The 21,719-nt window shown below is 42.9% G+C and overlaps 1 protein-coding gene across 4 annotated transcripts in view; it reads left to right on the forward strand.

The window, feature by feature from the left end:
• PLCH1 (phospholipase C eta 1) overlaps positions 1-21,719 on the forward strand; it is a 247,157-nt gene that overhangs the window by 215,754 nt on the left and 9,684 nt on the right. For all 4 annotated transcript variants that reach the window (XM_060197616.1, XM_060197617.1, XM_060197618.1 and 1 more), the window contains 7 exons: positions 1,460-1,551; positions 2,335-2,432; positions 11,694-11,873; positions 11,950-12,057; positions 14,623-14,747; positions 17,784-17,868; positions 21,182-21,328. In XM_060197616.1, coding sequence (XP_060053599.1) covers positions 1,460-1,551; positions 2,335-2,432; positions 11,694-11,873; positions 11,950-12,057; positions 14,623-14,747; positions 17,784-17,868; positions 21,182-21,328 — 835 coding nt within the window. The remainder of the gene's footprint in view (positions 1-1,459; positions 1,552-2,334; positions 2,433-11,693; positions 11,874-11,949; positions 12,058-14,622; positions 14,748-17,783; positions 17,869-21,181; positions 21,329-21,719) is intronic.

Genomic DNA, 21,719 nt, shown 5'->3' on the forward strand with positions numbered 1-21,719 from the left:
AAGTCAGGTTGACTGAAAGTTGCATTTTTAAAAATTATCTTTATTTACTTATTGGATAGAGACAGCCAGAAGTTGAGAAGGAAGGGCGTGATAGGGAGAAGGAGAGAGACAGAGAGACACCTGCAGCCCTACTTCACCACTCTCAAAGCTTTCCCTCTGCAGGTGGGGACGGGGGATCGAAAGCCGGGTCCTTGTGTGCTGTAATATGTGCGCTTAGCCAGGTGCGCCACTGCCTGACCCGAAAGATGCATTTTTGATGCAAAATTTTCTGCAGTTACTAGGGTCTTTCCCCATCATTTGCATTGGTGGGGTTTGTGTCACCAATGATTGGGACTATTTCTAATGTAGTGGCAATGAAATGATATCATCCCAAAAGAGATTTATGTCGTATTGTTGACCTGTCTAGGAGGCACCAGATAGTTCTGTAGTCATTCATCTACTTTGTCCAATCATTCTATAGGTAATAATTCCCATTTTGCAGTTAAAAATTAAGATAGATTAAAATCTCCTCTTTTTTTTTTTGCCTCCAGGTTTATCGCTGGTATTCGGAGCCAGCACTATGAATTCACTGCTCCTGGTGGCTGTTTTTTCCATTTTATTGGATAGGACAGAAAAAATCAAGAGAGGTGGGGAGACAGGGAGTCAGGGAGAGAGACAGAGAGATACCTGCAGACCTACTTCATTGCTCAGGAAGCTTTCCCCCTGTAGATGGGAAGCAGGGGGCTCAAACCTGTATCCTTGCTTGGGTCCTTTTCGTGCTGTGCGCACTTAACCAGGTGCACCACTGCCCGGCCCCCTCTAGATCAAAATCTAAAAAGAGGACTTTGGTTTAGATTGGTATTTGTGTGTATACTGATCAAAAGCTGGAATGGTAGTTGTTCATTAAAATTAAAACTACTGCTTTTTAAAAAAAAAATAAATCTGCCTTATATAAGTCAGCAGGAATAGTAAATTTTCAGGTAGACATTATAAAATTGAACCTACCTTTATAGAGAATAAATGTTGACCAAGTTTTTCTAAGACTTCCATATTATGTGGCTCAGAAATCAGTTTTAGAGAATGAAACCTTTTATTTTGCTTTTGTATTTTATTATAATAGTGGCCACAAACGTGTTTGTTATTATTGGTGTGACAGAATGTGCCTACTTTTTTTCTTCCACTTATTTTCCTCTCTCTCTCTCTCTTTCTCTGTGTGTGTGTGTGTGTGTTTCAAAGCCTTGTCCATTCTCTATGCTTACTTTCCTCTCCCTCTCCCTCTCCCTCTCCCTCTCCCTCTCCCTCTCCCTCTCCCTCTCCCTCTCCCTCTCCCTCTCCCTCTCCCTCTCTCTCTCTGTGTGTGTGTGTGTGTGTGTGTGTGTGTGTGTTTCAAAGCCTAGTCATTCTCTGCATGTGAAGCTGCACCTGATCCAGTGACTTTGCTATTAACAGTGGGTTTCCTTTTTCTTTTTTGGTCTTGCAGAAAACCACAAAATCGCGCTCTAAATCTTACAGTACTGATGATGAGGAGGAAGCACAGCAGAACCCTGGGAAGGACATTGGTCAGCTGTATAGGTAAGATGGTATCTCTGGCTTCATTTGGGGGGTTTGTTTTTGTTTTAGATAAAGACAGAGAGGTAGGAGAGATAGACAGATAGATAGATGGATAGAAAGAGAGAGAGAGAGAGAGAAGAGACCACAGCACAAAAACTTTCTTCAAAGTAATGGGAGATGGGCTTCAAACCTGGCTTTCACCTATGGCCAAGCAGCATACTATCCAAATGAGCCCTTTCACCAGCTTCATCTCTGACTTCTCACTCAGATTCCAGGGGCTGCTTAAGCCCCAGTGGCATGGTGGTTCTGATGGGGCACACCTAGTGAATCACATCACTGGTAGTGCTCAGAGTCATGGGCAATGTGAAGGTAACTGGAAAGGACATACCCATGCATTAGGGTACTCAATAAATGCCACTGCCACTGTCATTCCTAACTTTGATGTATTTCCCTTCAGAAAGATGATAATTGTTTGCTGCACAGTGCAGTGCAGTGCACCTGTTCCTTTTTAGTCTGGGCACTTCTCTCGCTGGCACAGATTTCTTCCTGGTGTTACTCCTTGGTGGGTCACAGTGGGAACTGAGCCCCCATCTCAGAACTCACAGATTCAGGAGAAGAGACTGTGATTCCTAACTGGGGATTGAATAAAGCCTTATAAATAGGGTGTGATGGAGAGGGAGGTGGGGACCACACGTGGGTTCCAGCCCTGATTTCACCAAGGACAGGTAGTGAAAGGAAGTAACAGAAAGCCCATCTGCTCTTCCAGCCCTGATGTGGCCTGAGCTCTGGTTGTGTGTTTCATAGGTTGGGTCGCCGAAGGAAAACCATGAAGCTGTGCCGAGAGCTGTCTGACTTGGTCATTTATACCAACTCTGTGGCTGCCCAGGACATTGTGGATGATGGTAAGGGCTGCGTCTTTTTCCTTCTGGGTAAATAGTCTTGATCTTTCATCACCAATCATTTATTCATTTCTTGTTAGTCAGATCATTGCCTCACACTTTCCAAACAGGGTAGGATCCAGCTTGAGCTGGTCTGTCAGCTCCCAGGGGGACTCTGCTAATTACCGTGGTTGCCTGCTGGATTGGAGGGCAGAGAAGCTTCCTAGAGTGTTGTTAAAAGTTTGGGGGCGCCAGCTGGCCGGGCTAGCGTCGCGGCGGTAGAGAGACTTGGGGATACACAGCTGGGCTGGGAAGCTGTATATCTTTATTCACGAACGGGCAAATCACCACACCATGTGCTTCCCCATGTTTCCTCTTCCGCGGGTGCTGCTGGGACTCTGGACGTCCTTAGCATACTGGGGCGGGGAGAAAGAGGGGCACGAAACTAGCAAGAACCAAACCATTTCTCTCAGAGGTAGGGGGAAGGGGACCAAACCAACACGAAGAATGCCAACATATTCCCCCTTTTCTTTTTAACTAAATGACCACAGTATCAGGGGTGTGGGGTGAACAGAAACCTATATTGTACAGGCATTTTCAAAAAAGAAACTGGCACAAACATGGAGAAACATGTAAGTGAGTAACAAGAACCAGTGTGCTGCCAAGGGAAGGCCTGAGGGGGCCATTTTTTGCCTCTGGGCAAAACTTTATCAGCTTAAAAAAAACATTTCCTGCCTCTGGGGGGCATACTTGCCTCGACGGGCATTTTCTAGCATGGAGGGAGGGTGAGGCCTAGAGTCCCAAGGCATGGCTGCAGTCAGTCTTTGAGAAACCCAGCAGCATAAGGGAAGCTGCTAGTTTTGTGCAAAGTGTCTGAGGTGTACCAGTGAGTCCGATAGAAGTCCAAAGCAGATGTCCACTGAAGAATTGCCAGGGGGTGAATTGTTGTACATCTGTCTCGATGGGGAATGTCAGCCATCAGAATTCTGCTTTTCTGTAGAGAACTTGACAGCTGTAATTTACTTACTATGAAACAAACTTGTAGCAGGTTAGAAGTTTATCACAATTGATAACTCTATTACAATTAGAAGTCTTTTTTAGAATGATTTTAAGGTTGTTTAAAGTTTAAACAATAGAATGTGAAAAGGTAGACATAAGAATCAAGGAAAGAAAACCTCAGGCATGAGAATGTGAAAAGGTAGACATAAGAATCAAGGAAAGAAAACCTCAGGCATGAGAATCATTAGCATAGCCATTGTGTAATCTACCATTTCTAATAGAGAAGGTAATCGAGAGTTTTACATATCAACAAGTCTATTTAACCTTTTGTTACACCCATTCAAGATGGAGACACACCCTAGGCGTGCACAGGTTTTGTTTAGACCAACTTGGTTAAAATATATTGATATTTAAACTAATTTTTTACCTCAGACTTTAAATGTAAGTTAATTTTATCTTTATGAGAATTACATTGAAAACCTTTTTCCTTTAACTCTGTCTGGTAAGAATATAGCCTTAAAGTTATATTTTTAACCTTAAAGTTAATGTTACCAAACTTTAAACACACACGTAAACATGGTCTTTAATACACAAGAATAGAAACCTTTGTTGCGAAGACGTCATTTTAAACATGAATTTAGATCTGTACTGTCTTAGTTGTTGTTAGGGGGTCACCATCTGGAGGTGGCTTCCCAAGCAGCTCCACTTCTAAGAATTGTAGGTTGCGATCTCTGGATGAATCTCTGCATGTTCTAGCTTGTCTGCCTTCAGACCCAAGCTGGAGATCTCGGCCAGGGCGCCCAGTTTCGGCAGGGAGCCCGCGGTCTCCAGGTGGTCCGGGATCTGTCCAGACTTCATAGCAGGAGGGCAGGTGGGCCAGCCGTGCAGAAGGCGCAGGCCGAGGTGCCCCGGGGTGGTGGCCAAAATAGGCCACCGCGGCCCTGCCCCATGGCCCTGCCATGTCTGCTGCCCTGCTCCCAGCGGCCGAGCAGCATGGAGGGAGCCCACGCCCAATGCCCTGCGCCATGCGGCGAAAAGCCGGCTCATGCGGGCTGGCGTTGGGCTCTTGTTGGGCAGAAACCACAGAGTGGTCCAGAGATAAATGTTCCAGAAACAACGAAACAGTCTCGTGAAGAAAGGGCAGAGGCCTTTGGAGATCTCTTCACTTCAGAAGAGAAGGCCATAGTACATAGGTAGCCAAATTGTCTTCACTTATCTGAGAGATGTGCAGGTCAGGTCCACGTGGGCGCCATTTGTTGTTAAAGTTTGGGGGCGCCAGCTGGCCGGGCTAGCGTCGCGGTGGTAGAGAGACTCGGGATACACAGCTGGGCTGAGAAGTTGTATATCTTTATTCATGAACGGGCAAATCACCACACCATGTGCTTCCCCATGTTTCTTCTTCCACCGGTGCTGCTGGGACTCTGGACGTCCTTAGCATTCCGGGGCGGGGAGAAAGAGGGGCGCGAAACTAGCAAGGACCAAACCATTTCAGAGGTAGGGGGAAGGGGGCCAAACCAACACAAAGAATGCCAACATATTTGCCAACACTAGAGGGCTGAGGAGGACTTTATATACAGAAAAAACAAAAATGGGGCCTGGTGGTGGTTCACCCAGTTGAGTGTTCATGTCACCATGCGTGAGCACCCAAGTCCAAGACCCCAGTCCCCACCTGCATGGGGTAACTTCATAAGGAGTGGAGCAATGCTGCAGCTGTCTTTCCTTCTCTTCATCTCTCGCTTTCTCTCTGCCTCTTACTGTTGTTAAAGTTCGGGGGCACCAGTTGGCTGGGCTAGCTTCGCAGTGGTAGACAGAGACTTGGGGACACACGGCTGGACAGAGAACACAGTTTAATCTTTATTCACGAGCGGGCAAATCACCACACCATGTGCTTCTCCATCTTTCTCCTCCGGTGGCTGCGGCTGGAACTCTGGAAGTCCAGAAGTCTGTAGGGGTTCGGGGGAGGGGACAAGGGGGCGCACGAAACTAGCAGGGATAAACCACAATCTCCCAGAGGCGGTGGGAAGGGGGGGGGGATGAAACCAAACCAATATGAAGCATACCAACATCTTACCTTCTATGAAAAAAGAATGGCTGCCAGGAATAGTGGAGTTGTGAAGACACTGAGCCCCAGCAATAACCATAGTGGCAGAAACAAACTAAACACAAAAGCAGCAGAGTTATATCTTTCCCTTTGTATAGCCATGGAGGCCTGATATGGCTACAAGATCAGGCCACAGATGGCCATTTTGACTGTGAGTGACCCAGAGATAGAAGAAATAAATTGCCTCCAAAGTCACCTTGAAAGGTCCAGATTTTCTCACTAGAGATTTTTTGCCTCTGGTGACAATCATCTAATCAAACAGATGGAAGTTTTAACTAACAACAGTCAAGACTGCAGCAATTTCCCACTGCTTTGCCATATACACAGTCAAGAAATCTCTGTGACAACCGTTCTTTACCCCAACTTCATCGGCTAGCTGCTCTGTTCTCCTCTATCCTTTCAGCTTCTAGTTGCTAGTTGCTATTTGGTTCAGTGAATGAATGCTGATAGGATTTTCCTAAAATCCTCTGAATTTTCAAACTAGCTTTAATTCTAGTGGAAGTGAGCAGTACGTCAGAAGCTCGAATTTGCTCAGGTCTTAGTGAAGGTTCAGCACCTTCACTAAGGTGAGTCTGGGTCCTCACCAATCATCAGGATTCTTCTTTCAGACCCTGCCCTCCTCTTTTTCTTTTGTAAAATATTTAATTTAATTTATTTATTTTGGATAGAGACAGAAATTGAGAGGGAAAGGGGACTTAGAGAGGGAGAAAGACCTACAGCAGTGCTTCTCTACTTGTGAAACTCCCACCACCCCCATAGGTGGGGAATGGGGGCTTGAACCGGGATCAATGTACATTCTAACATGTGTGCTGTACCGAGTGTGCCACCACCTAGCCCCCTTGTGTCTTTTTATTTTTGCAGATGTCTTCTTTTTGACATTGACTCTTTCCTCAAATGGTAGCAATGCTAAACATTTTTGTTTGTTTTATTATTGTTTTTATTTTTTAATTTTTATTTTAAAAATGGAAATATTGACAAGACCATAGGATAAGAGGGGTACAACTCCACACAATTCCCACCACCAGAACTCCCTATCCCATCCCCTCCCTCGATAGCTTTCATATCCTTTATCCCTCTGGGAGTATGGACCCAAGATCATTATGAGATGCAGAAGGTGGAAGGTCTGGCTTCTGTAATTGCTTCTCTGCTGAACATGGGGATTGACAGGTCGATCCATACTCCCAGCCTGTCTCTCTCTTTCCCTAGTAGGGTAGGGCCCTGGGGAGGTGGGGCTCCAGGACACATTGGTGGGGTTGTCTGTCCAGTGAAGTCAGGTAGGCATCATGATAGCGTCTGGAACCTGGTGGCTGAAAAGGAGTTAATATATGAAGCAGAGCAAATTGTTGACTAATAATGAACCTAAAGGCAAGAATATTGCAGATGAAGATTTGGGGTTGCCATTTTGGAAAAAAAGATAGTAAGTCTATTTTAGGTATATTCCAAGGGACCCATGACTTTACTAATTTTTGCCTAAGCCTGACATCTAATATGCAGGTGGACCCAAGTTATTGTCTGTGGAGATGGTGTCAGAGTTGGAAAAAGAACTAGAAAGCTGGATCAGTGAAGAGAGTAGCTCCTAAATAGGGAGACAGTCTTTAAATATTGTTGTTATTGCCACCAGGGTTATCAATGGGGCTCAGTGCTAGCACTACAAATTCACCACTCCTGGTGGCAATTTTTTCCATTTGTTTCTTTCTATTTTATTTGACAAGATAGAGAGAAGTTGAGAGGAGAGGGAAGAGAAAAATAGATACCTTCAGACTTGTTTCACCAATTGTGAAGCATCCCCCTGCAGGTGGGGAGTGGGGGCTTGAATCTGGGTCCTTGAGCATGATAATATGCATGCTTATCCAGGTGAACCACCACCCGGCTCTCACAATGCTAAACATTTTAAGCCAATTATATAAGTGAGAATAGGACACTATAGGATTGTCATAAAATGAACAGCATGCTCTCAAAATAGCTAACTCCAGCTTGAGAGTAAGCTGTGCTTTAATAGAATTAAAGGTGTATCGGCTGTTGAGAAATATGATTTCTAATCTGTGCCATAGAAAACCATAATTCTATTAATAGAAAGGTAATATTGAATGCTACTTAAATCTTGGACTTCACCTGTTTTTTGTCTTATTTTTAAGCTGAAAAATGAGCAAATGAAAGAATGACTTATCATAATGCAAAAACAACTCAGCTCTATTAATATACTAATTGAAATGTGCTTAATTAGCAAGTCTTTAAAAATTTCTTCGGTGGAGTCAGGGCCTTATACATGTGTGATTTCACTGGGTCTTTTTTTTTTTTTTTTTTCCATTCAGAAAGAGAGAAGGGGAGAGGGGAGAGAAAGAGCTGGAAAAGGAGAGGTAGAAGGAGAAAGAGGGGCAGGAGGAGATAGAGCTGGAGAGGGAGAGAGAAAGGGAGAAGGAAAGGGGGAGAGAGAGAGAGAGAGAGAGACCATAGCACCAGTTTCCTTTGGTACCACAGTGCCTCCTGTGTGGTGCCAGAGTTCAGATTTAAACCATGTACATAGCAAAGCCCACCCTACATGGTGAGCTATCTCTCTGGTCCAACAAATTCATCTCTTTTTTTTTTTTCAGAGTGGGGTGGAGGCCCATATCTGGGGCTTCACTGCAGCGAGCTGACTTTTTAGATAGACAGAGAAGCGGGGATGGGGGTGGGGTGGGTAGAGGGGAAACTATAGCACTAAAGCTTCCTGCAGTGCGGGCGGGGCAGGGCTGGTCTCAAACCTTAGTGGTGCCCATAGGAGAGCAGTGCATTATCTAGTGAGCTATTTTGCTGGCCCATGCAAAGTCGTCTTAATGACAATGTGGCATATGTATTTATGTGGACAAATTGGGGGAATCATGGTACAAATTACGGTGCTATTCTTTTCTCCTCACTTTAATGGGAAGTTATTTTTTTTTTTTTTATAGACCAGTTGTTGACACATGTTTACAACCTTCCGTCTCCCCATGATGGATGTATGCAAGGTACTCTGTGCCCCCGCTACATCCTTTCCCACCATCATGCACCAAGACCCTAGCACTCCTCCGTCCATTCCTTTCCCTTCTTTCCTCAGAGTTCTTTGCTTTGGTGCCACACACCACCTATAGTGCTATTCTATTTGACTGTGGCTCATTGAAAGCTGTCTCTTTTCTCCTGTCACGTTCAAAGCAGTCCTGTGACAATCTACAAAGAAGACCATTCATGGTGTGTTGGAGTATTGTAAACTATGTTAGTCAGTTGTGCCAATAAAATATACATGATAAGAGTCTATATGAGGGAAATTGTGAGATCAAAAGTCAGTCCTCTGACTTGCCTCCTATGTGTATAGGAGTGTTTCAAGTTCCAGCTCTGGGGTGTAACCGTTAGTCTTGTTAGTTCTTGTAACCGTTAGTTCTTCTTCTTCTAGTGTTTGCTCTTCTTCCGTAGCCAGTCAACAGCGTCAGGTTGAAAGCTGTCAGGAGCTGCTTGTTGCTGGCTTTGAAAGTGACTGGGATCCATGTGGATTCAGTCGGCTAGGAAGGATCGTCAGTTTCCCCAATGAGTGGGTACTCACGGGATGCACCACGAGAAGGTCGATCCAATGCATCCAGTCTTGTTGCTGACATCTATGAGTGGCAGGTGTAGATTCCGAGGGCCTGGGGCGGTGTGGTGTGAGCACCAGTGTGCTTGAGGGGCAGATACAGTTCAGCCCAATAGGCTGGCAGTTACCGCCTGTCATCATGGACCAGCCCAGATAGGGTTGGACATGCCGGTCCTATCAGAGTGCACACTGGAGTCAGCAGGTTCTTGGGTCATCCTCAGGCTGGCCTCCCCCAGCAGGAATATGTGGGAGGTGTTTTTCTTGGCTGGTGTATGGCTATTTGGTGAAGTGGTATGGCAGGAGTGGGGGGCATTGCAGATAGAGGAGCAAGGAAAAAGTCAGAGGTTCATTGCATTGTGACCCCCAAACAGCTTCCTTGGTCCAGGTTCATCCCTCCTGATGATTTAGGCATAAACTTGAACTCTACCTTCATTTTTAAATTATTATTAGTGATTTAATAATGATTAACAAGGTTGTAGAATAAGAGGGGGTACAATTCCATATAATTCCCACCACAAGAGTTCTGTATCTCATCCCCTCCATTGATGAAGCTTCCCTATTCTTTGTCCCTCTGGGAGCATGGACCAAAGATCTTTATGGGGTGCAGAAGATGGGAGGTCTGGTGTCTGTAATTGCTTCTCTGTTGGACATGGGCGTTGACATATATAGTCTTATAAACCACTTTAATCAATATAAAAGGAAACATAGATTGAATGTCTTGAGCTTTTAAAAGCATAGATTTCAGTTCTGAGTATATAGTCCTCTAATCTAAGTATTTAAGGTTTCAAATTAGTAAACTGATTGAATTCTAACACTGAGCTTAAATAGTTAATAAATTTCTAATAATAACTTTTTAAAAAATATTAAATCACCTATAATCTTAGACCAGAGAGACCAGAAGCAACCAGTCCTGTCAGTGTACATAAGATATAGTTATTTGTAAGTAGTATTAAATGAAATAAATCATGGTAAGGTCTTGTAAGGAACAGTAAATCCTAACGATGGGATTTTCAAGGTAAGTCAAGTTCCCAAATAACTTGGTTATAATAATAATTATTGATTGCCTTCTTAAACTCTTAAGACAGCAAGAAACCTTTCTCATTCTCTGTTATACCTGCATTCTCTGAGTCTATGTTCAGTTTTACTCTGCATTATTTTTCCCCATTGTTTATGTGTCTTGTGCCAGATAGATGATTCCTGTGTCTGGGACTGCTTTTAAAATGTTCTTTTGAACCCTTTCTCTTTTTTTCCTTCCTTCCTTCCTACCTTCCTTTCTTCTTTCTTTCTTTCTTTCTTTCTCTCTCTCTCTCTCTCTTTCTTTTCTTTTTTTTTTCTTGCCACCAAGGTTATCACTGGGGCTCAGTGCCAGCACTATGAATCAATCCACTGCTCCTGGAAGCCATTCTTTTTCTTTCTATTTTATGAGAGAAAGAGAGAGAGAGAGAGAGAGAGAGAGAGAGAGAGAGAGAGAGAGAGAAATTAAAAGGGGAGAAGGAGACAGAGAAGAAGGATAGATACCTGCAAACCTGCTTCACTGCTTGTGAAGAATTCCCCCTACAGTGGAGACTGGGGGCTTGAACCTTGGTCCTTGCACATGATAATGTGTGCACTCAACCAGGTACACCACTGCCTGCCCCCACCCCCAATTTCTGAAGGGTGAACTTGGCTTGTACACATGGCAGTATGAGCATCCTACCTGAGGAGTAGTTGTCTTTCTGGTCTTTGAGGAGACATTTATTCTCCATGTTAAGAAAACTATCTTTGGAACATTTTAGAGGGAAAGATAACATTTCACAACTTGCTAAGTTTACATTTTCTGAATTGTGCTATAAGATTCTGCAGTAAAAAATATTCTTGAGCAGTAGGTCTGTAAAAAAAAGCAGTAGGGATGGATTGTAAAATTAAACTAAGGAATAAGAGTAGATGATAACATAAAGATGCCAGCAGGAATGTAAAGTTGATGCTGTTTTTAAGTTTAATCATCTCACAATTATATTCAATTGACTGATTTTTTCATCATTGTTCTATTATACTTCTATATGTTTTTTATTCAAAAGGTTTAATTGAAATTCTGTTGTATAAGACATTTTACCTGGTTCAAAAAATACTTCCTCAGTGTTATGTATATTATAGTACTTCAATTAATTAGTAGTGAACAAAATTCTTACTCTTAGATTGCAGTAGAAATTTTAAAAAATGAAAAAAAAAAAAAACCAATAGTTCTGGGAACTGAATCTGGGCCCTTTTTCATGGAAGTCTGTGTGCTACCTGTGTGCCAAATCCCTGACCTTAAGCTCTATAATTCCACTAAAGTCAATTGAAAAACTCAAACTCTCCTTTCCTTCCTTTAATTTTTTTTTTTTTTTTTTTAAATCTCGGACCTTGCTTAATTTCACCACTTTAGGTCACTTTTTCACTCTGAGAGAAGGAAGTGAGTGAGGGAGAGAGAAAGAGAAGGAGGAAGCAAAGGAGGGACAGACTGCTCATCTGCTGATTGAATTCACTCCTTTGCTCTGCTGTTGACCCGCAGGTAATCTGGCCTGATCTTTCATGAGTGGTATTTCCTTTATCCTTCTGAGTTTTTGTTTTTGTTTTTAACTGCCAGGAACCACAGGCAATGTCTTATCATTCAGTGAGACCCGAGCTCATCAGGTGGTTCAGCAGAAGTCAGAGCAGTTCATGATTTATAACCAGAAGCAGCTCACGAGGATTTACCCCTCGGCCTACCGCATCGACTCCAGCAATTTCAACCCCCTGCCCTACTGGAATGCAGGCTGCCAGCTAGGTGCGTAGCCAGGAGCAGTGGCTCTGCCTGTATGTCTTGGCACCGCTTCCTAATTCTAAACTTTGACCTTGTACAGTGGCACTGAACTACCAGTCTGAAGGGCGGATGATGCAGCTAAACCGAGCCAAATTCAAGGCCAATGGCAACTGTGGCTACATCCTGAAGCCCCAGCAGATGTGCAAAGGTAAGCACAAACTTCAGTCATACCTCTGGGAGTGGATGAACTCTCTGAAGGGACCTTCTGGAAAATGTGGGTGTTTCATGTTGTACAACTTAGTCTTAGTTGAAATGGAAATTAGAACTCTTACTGTGACTATGTGGGCAGTGAGGTGTTTGGGGCCATTCATGTTAAAGAGAGAGATGAAACAGAATGGGTTGTCACCTGCTCCCAGAGCTCCAGCATGACACTCACTGTGCCTCAGGACTTAGAAATGGGGCTAATTGAGGGCCGGGTGGTGTTACCTGGTTGAGGGCATACATTATAGTACTCAGGGACCCAGGTTCAAGCCCCCAATCTCCATCTGTAGGGGAGAAGCTTCGTGAGCGGTGAAGCATTCTAACAGGTGTCTCTCTTGTCTCTCTCCGTTTCCCCCTTCCCTTTCAATTTCTCTTTTTGTCCAAAATAAATAAATACGCAAAATTATCAAAAAAAGCTTTATTTTTTAAAAAATCGGGTATTTTGGGCAGTAGCACAGCAGGTTAAGTGCACGTGGCACGAAGTGCAAGGACCGGCGTGAGGATCCCAGTTCGAGCCCCCAGCTCCCCATCTGCAGGGGAGTTGCTTAACAGGTGGTGAAGCAGGTCTGCAGGAGTCTTGTCTTTCTCTCCCCCTCTGTCTTCCCCTTCCCTCTCCATTTCTCTCTGTCCTATCCAACAACAACAACATCAGTAATAACTACAACAATTGTTTAATAAGGGCAACAAAAGGAAATAAATATATATTTTTAAATATTTATTTTATTTATTTATTCCCTTTTGCTGCCCTTGTTGTTTTATTGTTGTAGTTATTATTGTTGTTGTCGTTGTTGGATAGGACAGAGAGAAATGGAGAGAGGAGGGGAAGACAGAGAGGAGGAGAGAAAGATAGACACCTGCAGACCTGCTTCACCGCTTGTGAAGCGACTCCCCTGCAGGTGGGGAGCCGGGGTTCGAACCGGGATCCTCATGCCGGTCCTTGTGCTTTGTGCCACCTGCGCTTAACCTGCTGCGCTACAGCCCGACTCTCAGGAAATAAGTATTTTTTTAAATTTTAAAAAGTGGGGTATTTTAAGTGTGATAAGCCAAAAGGAGAAGGATGGATACCAGTTGATCTCACTCATAGGCAGGACTTAGGAGACAAGGGCAAGAAGGGAAAATATGAAGTACAACTTGGACTGAGACTGATGTATTGCATCAAAGCAAAGGACTCTGGGAAGGAGGGCAGCATGGGGGAAAGGCGGGGGTGAGAGGGACAAGCTTGGGTTCCTGGTGAATGATGGGGAAGGATCCAAGTTGGGGATGAGAATGTTTTGTAGATGCCTATCATGGTGAGATGACAAATTGTATCTGTGTGCCAGTAAAAGTGCTGAAAATCATTAGCCCCTCAATACAATGATTAAAAAAAAATGGGGCTTCTATAGTCTGAGCCCATTCTTTTAGAAAGTCCCCTAGGGAAGATAAGTCAGAAACTTCCTGCAAAAATTTAAAACAGTACTTAAAACGGTTTTATCAAATCCTTTTAATGAATATATTCCAGTCACAAAACAGTGCTAATAAAAAAGATGGTAATGTATTGTTAGATTTAAAAAGCACACTTTCCTTTGGTTCTACTTATTATAATCCTTTTTTTAACAAAAAAAAAAAACAACCCTCTAAGTTGGTTTTGTAACAGTTCAGGTAAAAATGTGTTGGCAGATGTGTCTTCAGTATCCTGTGCTTTGCATGTTTTCTTGTTCTGCATTTTCAGGCCTCCTGTTAACATTCACTCTGTACCTGAGATGGTGGCTTTGAAATGTATTTGAATCTGGCGTAACTGATTCTTTTCTTGATGCTTTGACATTCCAATAAAATGTCCCTTCTCCCGCATGTTAGCTCCTCCCCTCCCCTCCCCTCCCCTCCCCTCCCCTCCCCTCCCCTCCCCTCCCCTCCCCTCCCCTCTCCTCTCCTCTCCTCTCCTCTCCTCTCCTCTCCTCTCCTCTCCTCTCCTCTCCTCTCCTCTCCTCTCCTCTACCTCTCCTCTCCCCCTCCTCTACCTTTCCCCTCCTCTACCTCTCCTCTCCTCTCCCCTCCTCTACCTCTCCGCTCCCCTACCTCTCTTCTCCTCCCCCCCTCGCCTCCCCTTCTCTCTCTTTTTCTTCCTTCCTTCCTTTCAGGGATTAATGGTTTACAGTCTACAGTAAAATACAGTAGTTGCTACATATGTAACATTTCTCAGTTTTCCACATAACACTCTAAGCCCCCACCTAGGTGCTCCTCCATCATCATGTTCCAGGACCTAAACACCTCCCCCCGCCTCACCCACCTCGGAGTCCTTTACTGTGGAGCAATATACCAACTCCAGTTTAAATTCTGGGGAGAGAGTATTCTTATGAAAACCACAGCTGTGGAGATGACAGCTGGCATTGTTGATAGTTGAATGATCATCCCCTTGCTCTAAGGAACATTTTGGTAGCCTGGCATTTGCTGTTTCTTTAATCGACAAGCTTAAACTCTTGTGTATGCTTTTCCCTGCTGCCAAGCTTAGACTTAACCTCTGCTTTACTCAACTTAGGCACTTTCAACCCTTTTTCTGGTGATCCACTTCCTGCCAACCCCAAAAAGCAGCTCATCCTGAAAGTGATCAGTGGACAACAGCTCCCCAAACCTCCTGATTCCATGTTTGGAGACCGTGGTGAGGTAAGCCTTGTATGACAAGTGGCTAATGATGTGATAATCTTAGTGGGTTTACACTTCATCCGCAACAGTCTTCAAGGTTTGCTCTCCTTCTCTTTCATGCATATTCATGAATGAGCACTGACCTCAGCTCATCCATTGTTAACTGACTTATTGGCAAAACACAAGACTCGTTCTAGAGTGTAGTGCATCATCCATTTTTAAAAAACGATTTATTTATGTATAAATGTGGGAGAGAGGGCTGGGAGGTAGCATAATGGTATGCAAAAAGACTTGTAAATATTTATTTATTGGATAAAGACAGAGAGAAATCAGTGGAGCACTGCTTCTCCACTCATGAAGCTTCACCCTACAGGTTGAACCTGGGTCCTTGTGCATTGTAATAAGTTTGCTTTACCAGGTGTGCCACCCCTTGACCCCCATACAAAAAAGACTTTTTATGCCTGAGGTACCAAGGTTCCAGGTTTGATCCTAAGCACCACTGTAAGCCAAAGTTGAGAAGTGCTCTGCTAAAAAAATAAATAAATAAATAAATAAATAAAATTAATATAAATTTTTTTTAGTATAAGCAAATGTGTGTGAGAGAGGGAGAGAGAGCACAGAGGACAGTGTGCATTGTGTAGTGACAGGGATCAAATCTGGGGCCTTGGATTTACAAAAGCAGAGTCTATCTTCTGAGGCAACTCCCATTACCTTTGGAGGCACCTGTCAGATCCTCTGCACATCTTCCTCTCTGGTGGTCCCTCACTGGAGGCTTTTTGCCTTTCTCCCCTTTGCACTATCATCCCTCAGTCAGACTGATGGGGAAACCGGGCAGCTCTGCAATCTGGTGCCACCATAACCAATCTCAGGTCCTTGCTGGGGTCACTGCCTTCCCTTTGCCATCCATAATCACTTTCTCTGCCATGACCGGTTTCCACCTCCCTCTTCTCATCACTTCTTTCTCACGTTCAACACATGGTGCAAGCCCTGCACTTCCTTCTAGAGAGGAGTCCTCCTCCTCTGTGTTCTCTTCGCTGTGACAAGAAGAATTGATCTGGTGGTATCCAAAAGTCCATCCTTTCTCCTTTTCTTTAAGGCCAAAAAAACGAACTACCACTTCTCATATTTTCTTCCCAAATCATATTCTGTGTCCGTCTGTAACTAGTCTACCAAGTAAACTATTAACTATTGTGGCATTTCTTTTATCTATTGTATAGATCTGTAAAATGTCTGTATATGGGAATCGGGCAGTAGTGCAGCAGGTTGAGTGCAGGTGGTGCAAAGTGCAAGGACCGGCGTAAGGATCCCAGTTCAAGCCCCTGGATCCCCACCTAAAGGGAGTCATTTCACAGGAAGTGAGGCAGGTCTGCAGGTATCTATCTTTCTCTCCCCCTCTCTGTCTTCCCCTCCTCTCTCCATAACTACAACAATAAAACAACAAGGGCAACAAAAGGGAATAAATAAATAAATAAATAAGGGAGTCAGACGGTAGCGCAGTGGGTTAAGTGCAAGTGGTGCAAAGTTCAAGGACTTGAGTAAGGATCCCAGTTGGAACCCCCAGCTCCCCACCTGCAGGGGTGTCGCTTCACAGGCAGTGAAGCAAGTCTGCAGGTGTCTGTCTTTCTCTCCCTCTCTCTGCCTTCCCCTCCTCTCTCTATTTCTCTTGGTCCTATCCAACAATGACGACATAAATAGCAACAACAATAACTACAACAATAAAACAACAAGGGCAACAAAGGGGAATAAATAATTATTTTTAAAATTTCCTAAAATAAAATAACTAATTTTTAAGTCTGTGTATTTACACATATGGAAGAGAAGAAGCAAAAGTGACAAAATTAAAACTAATTAAAGATTGTATACACATATGCATATGTTATATACACATGTCTATTTACTTTTCTTTGCACAGATTCATTTGATGGTAAATTATTGATGTGACCCTTGAGCCTAACATATTTTAGTGCTTATCTCCTAAGAATAAGAATATTCTTGGGAGTCGGGCTGTAGCGCAGCGGGTTAAGTGCAGGTGGCACAAAGCACAAGGACTGGCATAAGCATCCCGGTTCGAACCCCGGCTCCCCACCTGCAGGGTAGTCGCTTCACAGGCGGTGAAGCAGATCTGCAGGTGTCTATCTTTCTCTCCTCCTCTCTGTCTTCCCCTCCTCTCTCCATTTCTCTCTGTCCTATCCAACAACAACAACAATAATAATAATAACTACAACAATAAAACAACAAGGGCAACAAAAGGGAATAAATAAAAATAAATATTAAAAAAAGGATATTCTCCAGCTAACCACAAAAACTATTTCATCTTTTCTTTTATTCTTGTCTCTTACAGCTGGATTGGTTGTACCTGGTACAATTTCACTCCTTCAGTAAGCACCTGATAAAGTGGCTTGATGTTAAGACAGGAATGTGGGGCCCATATTTTCTTTTTCTTTTTCTTCTTCTTTTTCTTTCTTTTTAATTGGGGAAATTGATGGTTTACAGTGAACAGTAACTATAGTTATTGGTACATGTGTAAAAATTCTCAGTTTTCTGCTCCTCCACCATCATGCACCAGGACCTGAAAGCCACCCCCCTCCTCCCCCAACCATTGCCCCAGAGGTCTTTACTTTGGTGCAATACACCAAACCCAGTCCAAGTTCTGCTTTGTGTTTCCCCTTCTGTTATTTCTAACTTCTATCTGAGTGAGATTATCCCTTATTGAACTCTTTCTGGCTTATCTCAACTTAACAAGATTCCTTCAAGTTCCACCTCAGGTGAAGTGAAGAAGGTGAATTCATAATTTTTAATGGCTGAGTAGTATTTCAGTGTGCATATATACCATAACTTGCCTGGGTTGCTTCCAGGTTTCGGCTATTACAAATTGTGCTACTATGAACATAGGTGTACACAAATTTTTTTGAATGGTTGTGTTTTCAATTTCATTTTCATAGTAAGCACTTAATAAAGTGGGCTGCTGGTAAGACAGGGATTTTGGGGCCAATATTTTCCAAGTAACTAGCACACAGACATGCATCAGCTGTATTAATTCTCTCTTTATTCATATAGATCATTGATCCTTTCGTTGAAGTTGAAATTATTGGATTGCCAGTAGACTGTTGTAAAGATCAAACTCGTGTGGTGGATGACAATGGTAAGATGATAATCAGTCTCTACTTTCACCAGGAAGCTAGAAATGGGATTTGCTCTAAAAGTGTGTCTGTGAAGAAGAGAAGCAAATCACTAAACTGCATAGCTGCCATCTAACTGCCATTCAGATCTTTTCACTGTGCTAAACTAAGTGCACATGGGCTTGATGCATAATATGTTTAAATGACTGTTGCTCTTAAGGCTGAACAAAAAAGACATTTATTTATTCATTTTATGAAAGAGAGTGACCAGAGCTCTACTCTGGCATATGTGCTGATATGTGTTTGATATCAAATCAGGGCCTCACACATGCAAATCCTGTGCAACATTTACTGTGCCACCTCCCCAACCACCAGACTTTTTTTCCCCAAAAAATTATTTAAGATATTTTTTTTGGGAGTCAGGTGGTAGCACAGCGGGTTAAATGCACATGGCACAAAGTGCAAGGACTGGCTTAAGGACCCTCGGCTTCCCACTTGCAGGGGAGTTGCTTCACAGTGGGGCAGGTCTGCAGGTGTCTTTCTCACCCCCTCTGTCTTCCCCTCCTCTCTCCATTTCGCTCTGTCCTATCTAACAATGACGACTGTCGGCCTAGTGATGCGAGAGAGAAAGATGACCCAGGAACCAAGCTCACAGTGGCGAGGCAATGCATATCTTTATTCATCTGAATGCCCCAGAGTCGGGCAGTAGCACAACTAGTTAAGCCACATGGCACAAACTGCAATGACTGGCGTCAGCCTCCTGTTCTGCCTGTGTGCTTCTTGAGGCTGAAAAATGGAAGAGGCAAGTTGGAAACGGAAGTGGCTTGACAATACCATACATGGTTAGGAAAGGTAAAATGGGGTCGGAAAGGTAGGAACTTCCTTAGCAACTGTTGCTAGGGGTTTAACTGGCAGGATTAATAATACCCTGCAGTCTTGAGGGTAGGAAAAGAATATATTAAATGAGCAGAATAGGTGGGGAAATAGGGAGGAGGCCTTAAGTCATTTGTAAGATAAAGCAGAAGACTGATAATGTAGATAATAAAAGGGTGGGCCATAGTATCAAGGAATGCCAGGCTCCTGGAGGCAGAAAAATGCAGGGTGCTTTGTGAGGCAGGGAGTCTGATAAGATGAGGCAAACCTTGGGGGTCTCGTGTCCCTCCTTGCTCATCTTCTCAGTAGAGAGAGACTGACAGGATAGATGTCCCCCCAGGTCAAGCCCTACCAAGCCCAACCACATCTTCACAATTTCCCTATAGACAACATCAGTAACAACAACAATAACAACTATAACAACAATAAAAAAACAAGGGAAACAAAAGGGGAAATAAATATATAAAAAAAGATGATTTTTAATTGAAGTAGTGTTTTTGTTATAACATATACTTTTCAGGTATGACTCATCAAAAACCAGCATATGTGTATAGAGTCTGTGCATGTGTGTGTGTGTGTGTGTGTGTGTGTGTGTGTGTGCATATATGGACACACACACGTACTTATCACTTAAAGTCCAATTCTAGCTTTCACCATACAATTGACTCCTTTTACCTGATCAATTCATCCCTTTGTCCCTTCTGACAACCAGTAATTGGTTTCAGGTTTAAAGGTTCATTTTTCAAATTTATGTCATTTGTCTGCTTTCATTCTGTACCATAGAGGAATGAAAAATCATAACAGCATTTGTCTTTTTCTGTCTGAATTCATTGAGTTTAATACCCTCTAGTCCATCTATGTTGTTGCAGATGACAGAGTTTAATCTTCTTGGTCTTTTTTTTTTTTTTTTAATAACTGAGTAGTATCCTGTTGTGAATATATACCACATCTATTCTGTGTATTCATCTGTTAGAATACCTAGGTGGCCGCCAGTTCTTGACGATTGTAAACAGTGCTGCAGTAGAGGTGCCTTTGTCTGTTTGGTATTTCATTATTCCAGATGTGGGATAACTGGATATCATGGAATCTATTTATATTATTTGGGCTGATAGAAAAGTCATGATGTATTTTTCTATGCAAAAATGCATAGAAAAAATGACTTTTCCGACACCCCGATATTTAAAGAACTCTGCACACTGCTGTCTATGATGTCTGCACCCATTTGCATTCCTACCAACTGTGCACAGTGGTTCTCTTTAGTCCACATCCTTGCTAACACTTGGTGTTTCTTAAAATGTTTGCTTTAGAAGCCTTTTCTCCTTCTCTTCCTCCTCTGCCTCCTCCTTTTCTTCCTCCTCCTTGCTGGGTTTTATCTCTCTGAGATGTCTTTATCAGATAGAAGGAGAAACATCATAGCACCAAATAGTCTCCTGGTGCCCTGGGTTCTGAGACTCAAAACCGGAGTTGAGGGGCCAGGTGGTGGCACACCTGGTTGAGAGCACATGTTGTAATGTTTAAGGATCTGGGTTCGAGCCCCCAGTCCCCACCTGCAGAGGGAAAGCTTTGCAAGTGGTGAAGCAGAGCTGCAGTTGTCTTCTCTGTCTCTTTCCCTCTCTGTCTCTCCCTCCCTCTCAACTTCTGGTTATTTCTACAAATAAAGAAAATTAAAAAAAAAAAAAACTGAGTTGAGTTCATGGTGGACTAGACACTTTCCTAAGTGAGTTATCTCACTGATCCTGAAACAAGCATTGCTTTTGTGGTGAAAAGCCTGCATGATATTTAAAGAAAAAGAAACAAAAAATTGGGTTGCTAGGAATGGTGGCATTATGCAGGTATTGAGCCCTGATGGGGTGGGGGGAAGAGCATGTGCTACTTGTTTTATTAATATATGTGTGTGTGTGTATATATTTGAAAGTCAATAATGCATGTTTCTTCTTAATTAAAAACACAAGCACCACCCACCTCCAACATTTTAAAAGATTGCTACAAGACCTAGGTGGCATGATAATTGCACAGCAGCACTGAAACCTGCAAAGCACCCTAGAAAAAGGTTGCTGGTGATTAGTAGAACAGGATCTTCAATGAATGGGAAGCACAGCTCTATCTATTCTTTGTTACTTTGTGCTAAACATTTTTCTTAGATTATTGCTATAGATACTTGGGGAGTTCATTGAAACATTTGGAGTACCTTCCAAAATAGATGGGTTTTCTTCGATGCAATCTAGTATCCAGGATCATTTGAACTGACGTTATAATTTACAGGCAATTTTCTTACGGATTATTTTTCTAGCAATGGGGTAGATTCTGAAACTTTATTTCAATAAGGCATGTCGAGTGGCTTGGTCTTCTTCCTGAGTTTAATAGTAATTGCAAGCAATTTTCACTGTCTGCTTTGCAGATGTTGCCAATTCATGTTTTACCCTAGCCCTTTACTTTTCTAACTCCTGTTTCTGTTTCTCTGAGGATTTAACCCAGTGTGGGAAGAAACCCTGACGTTCACAGTACACATGCCAGAAATAGCCCTGGTTCGGTTCCTTGTGTGGGATCATGATCCTATTGGACGGGACTTTGTTGGGCAGAGGACTGTGACCTTCAGCAGCTTAGTCCCAGGTAGGTGTGGGCTGGTCCCTTCTCTCCAGAGTGACCGCTTCTTTTTTCTTTTTAATTTCTTTTTATTAGTGATTTAATATTGATTTTTTATAAAATTATAAGGTAATAGTGATGTAATTCCATATAGTTCCCACCACCAGAGTTCTGTGTTCCCCTCTTCTTCATTGGTAACTCCAGTAATTCTTTCAAAGTCACAGATATGGGCTGATTCTATAACTATATCTATGTGTTTATCTCTATTTTTCCTCCAGTTTTTCTTTTTAAAAATTTATCTTTATTTTATTATTATTATTACTTGTCCAGTTTTTCAATGGTCTTGCCTTCATTTCCTCTCTAAGTAACCCCTATACCTATTACTACTTATGGGTGTCTTTTCTTTTTTCCTCTTATC

Source organism: Erinaceus europaeus, chromosome 9 (assembly GCF_950295315.1).
Source record: "Erinaceus europaeus chromosome 9, mEriEur2.1, whole genome shotgun sequence".
Taxonomy (NCBI): domain Eukaryota; kingdom Metazoa; phylum Chordata; class Mammalia; order Eulipotyphla; family Erinaceidae; genus Erinaceus; species Erinaceus europaeus.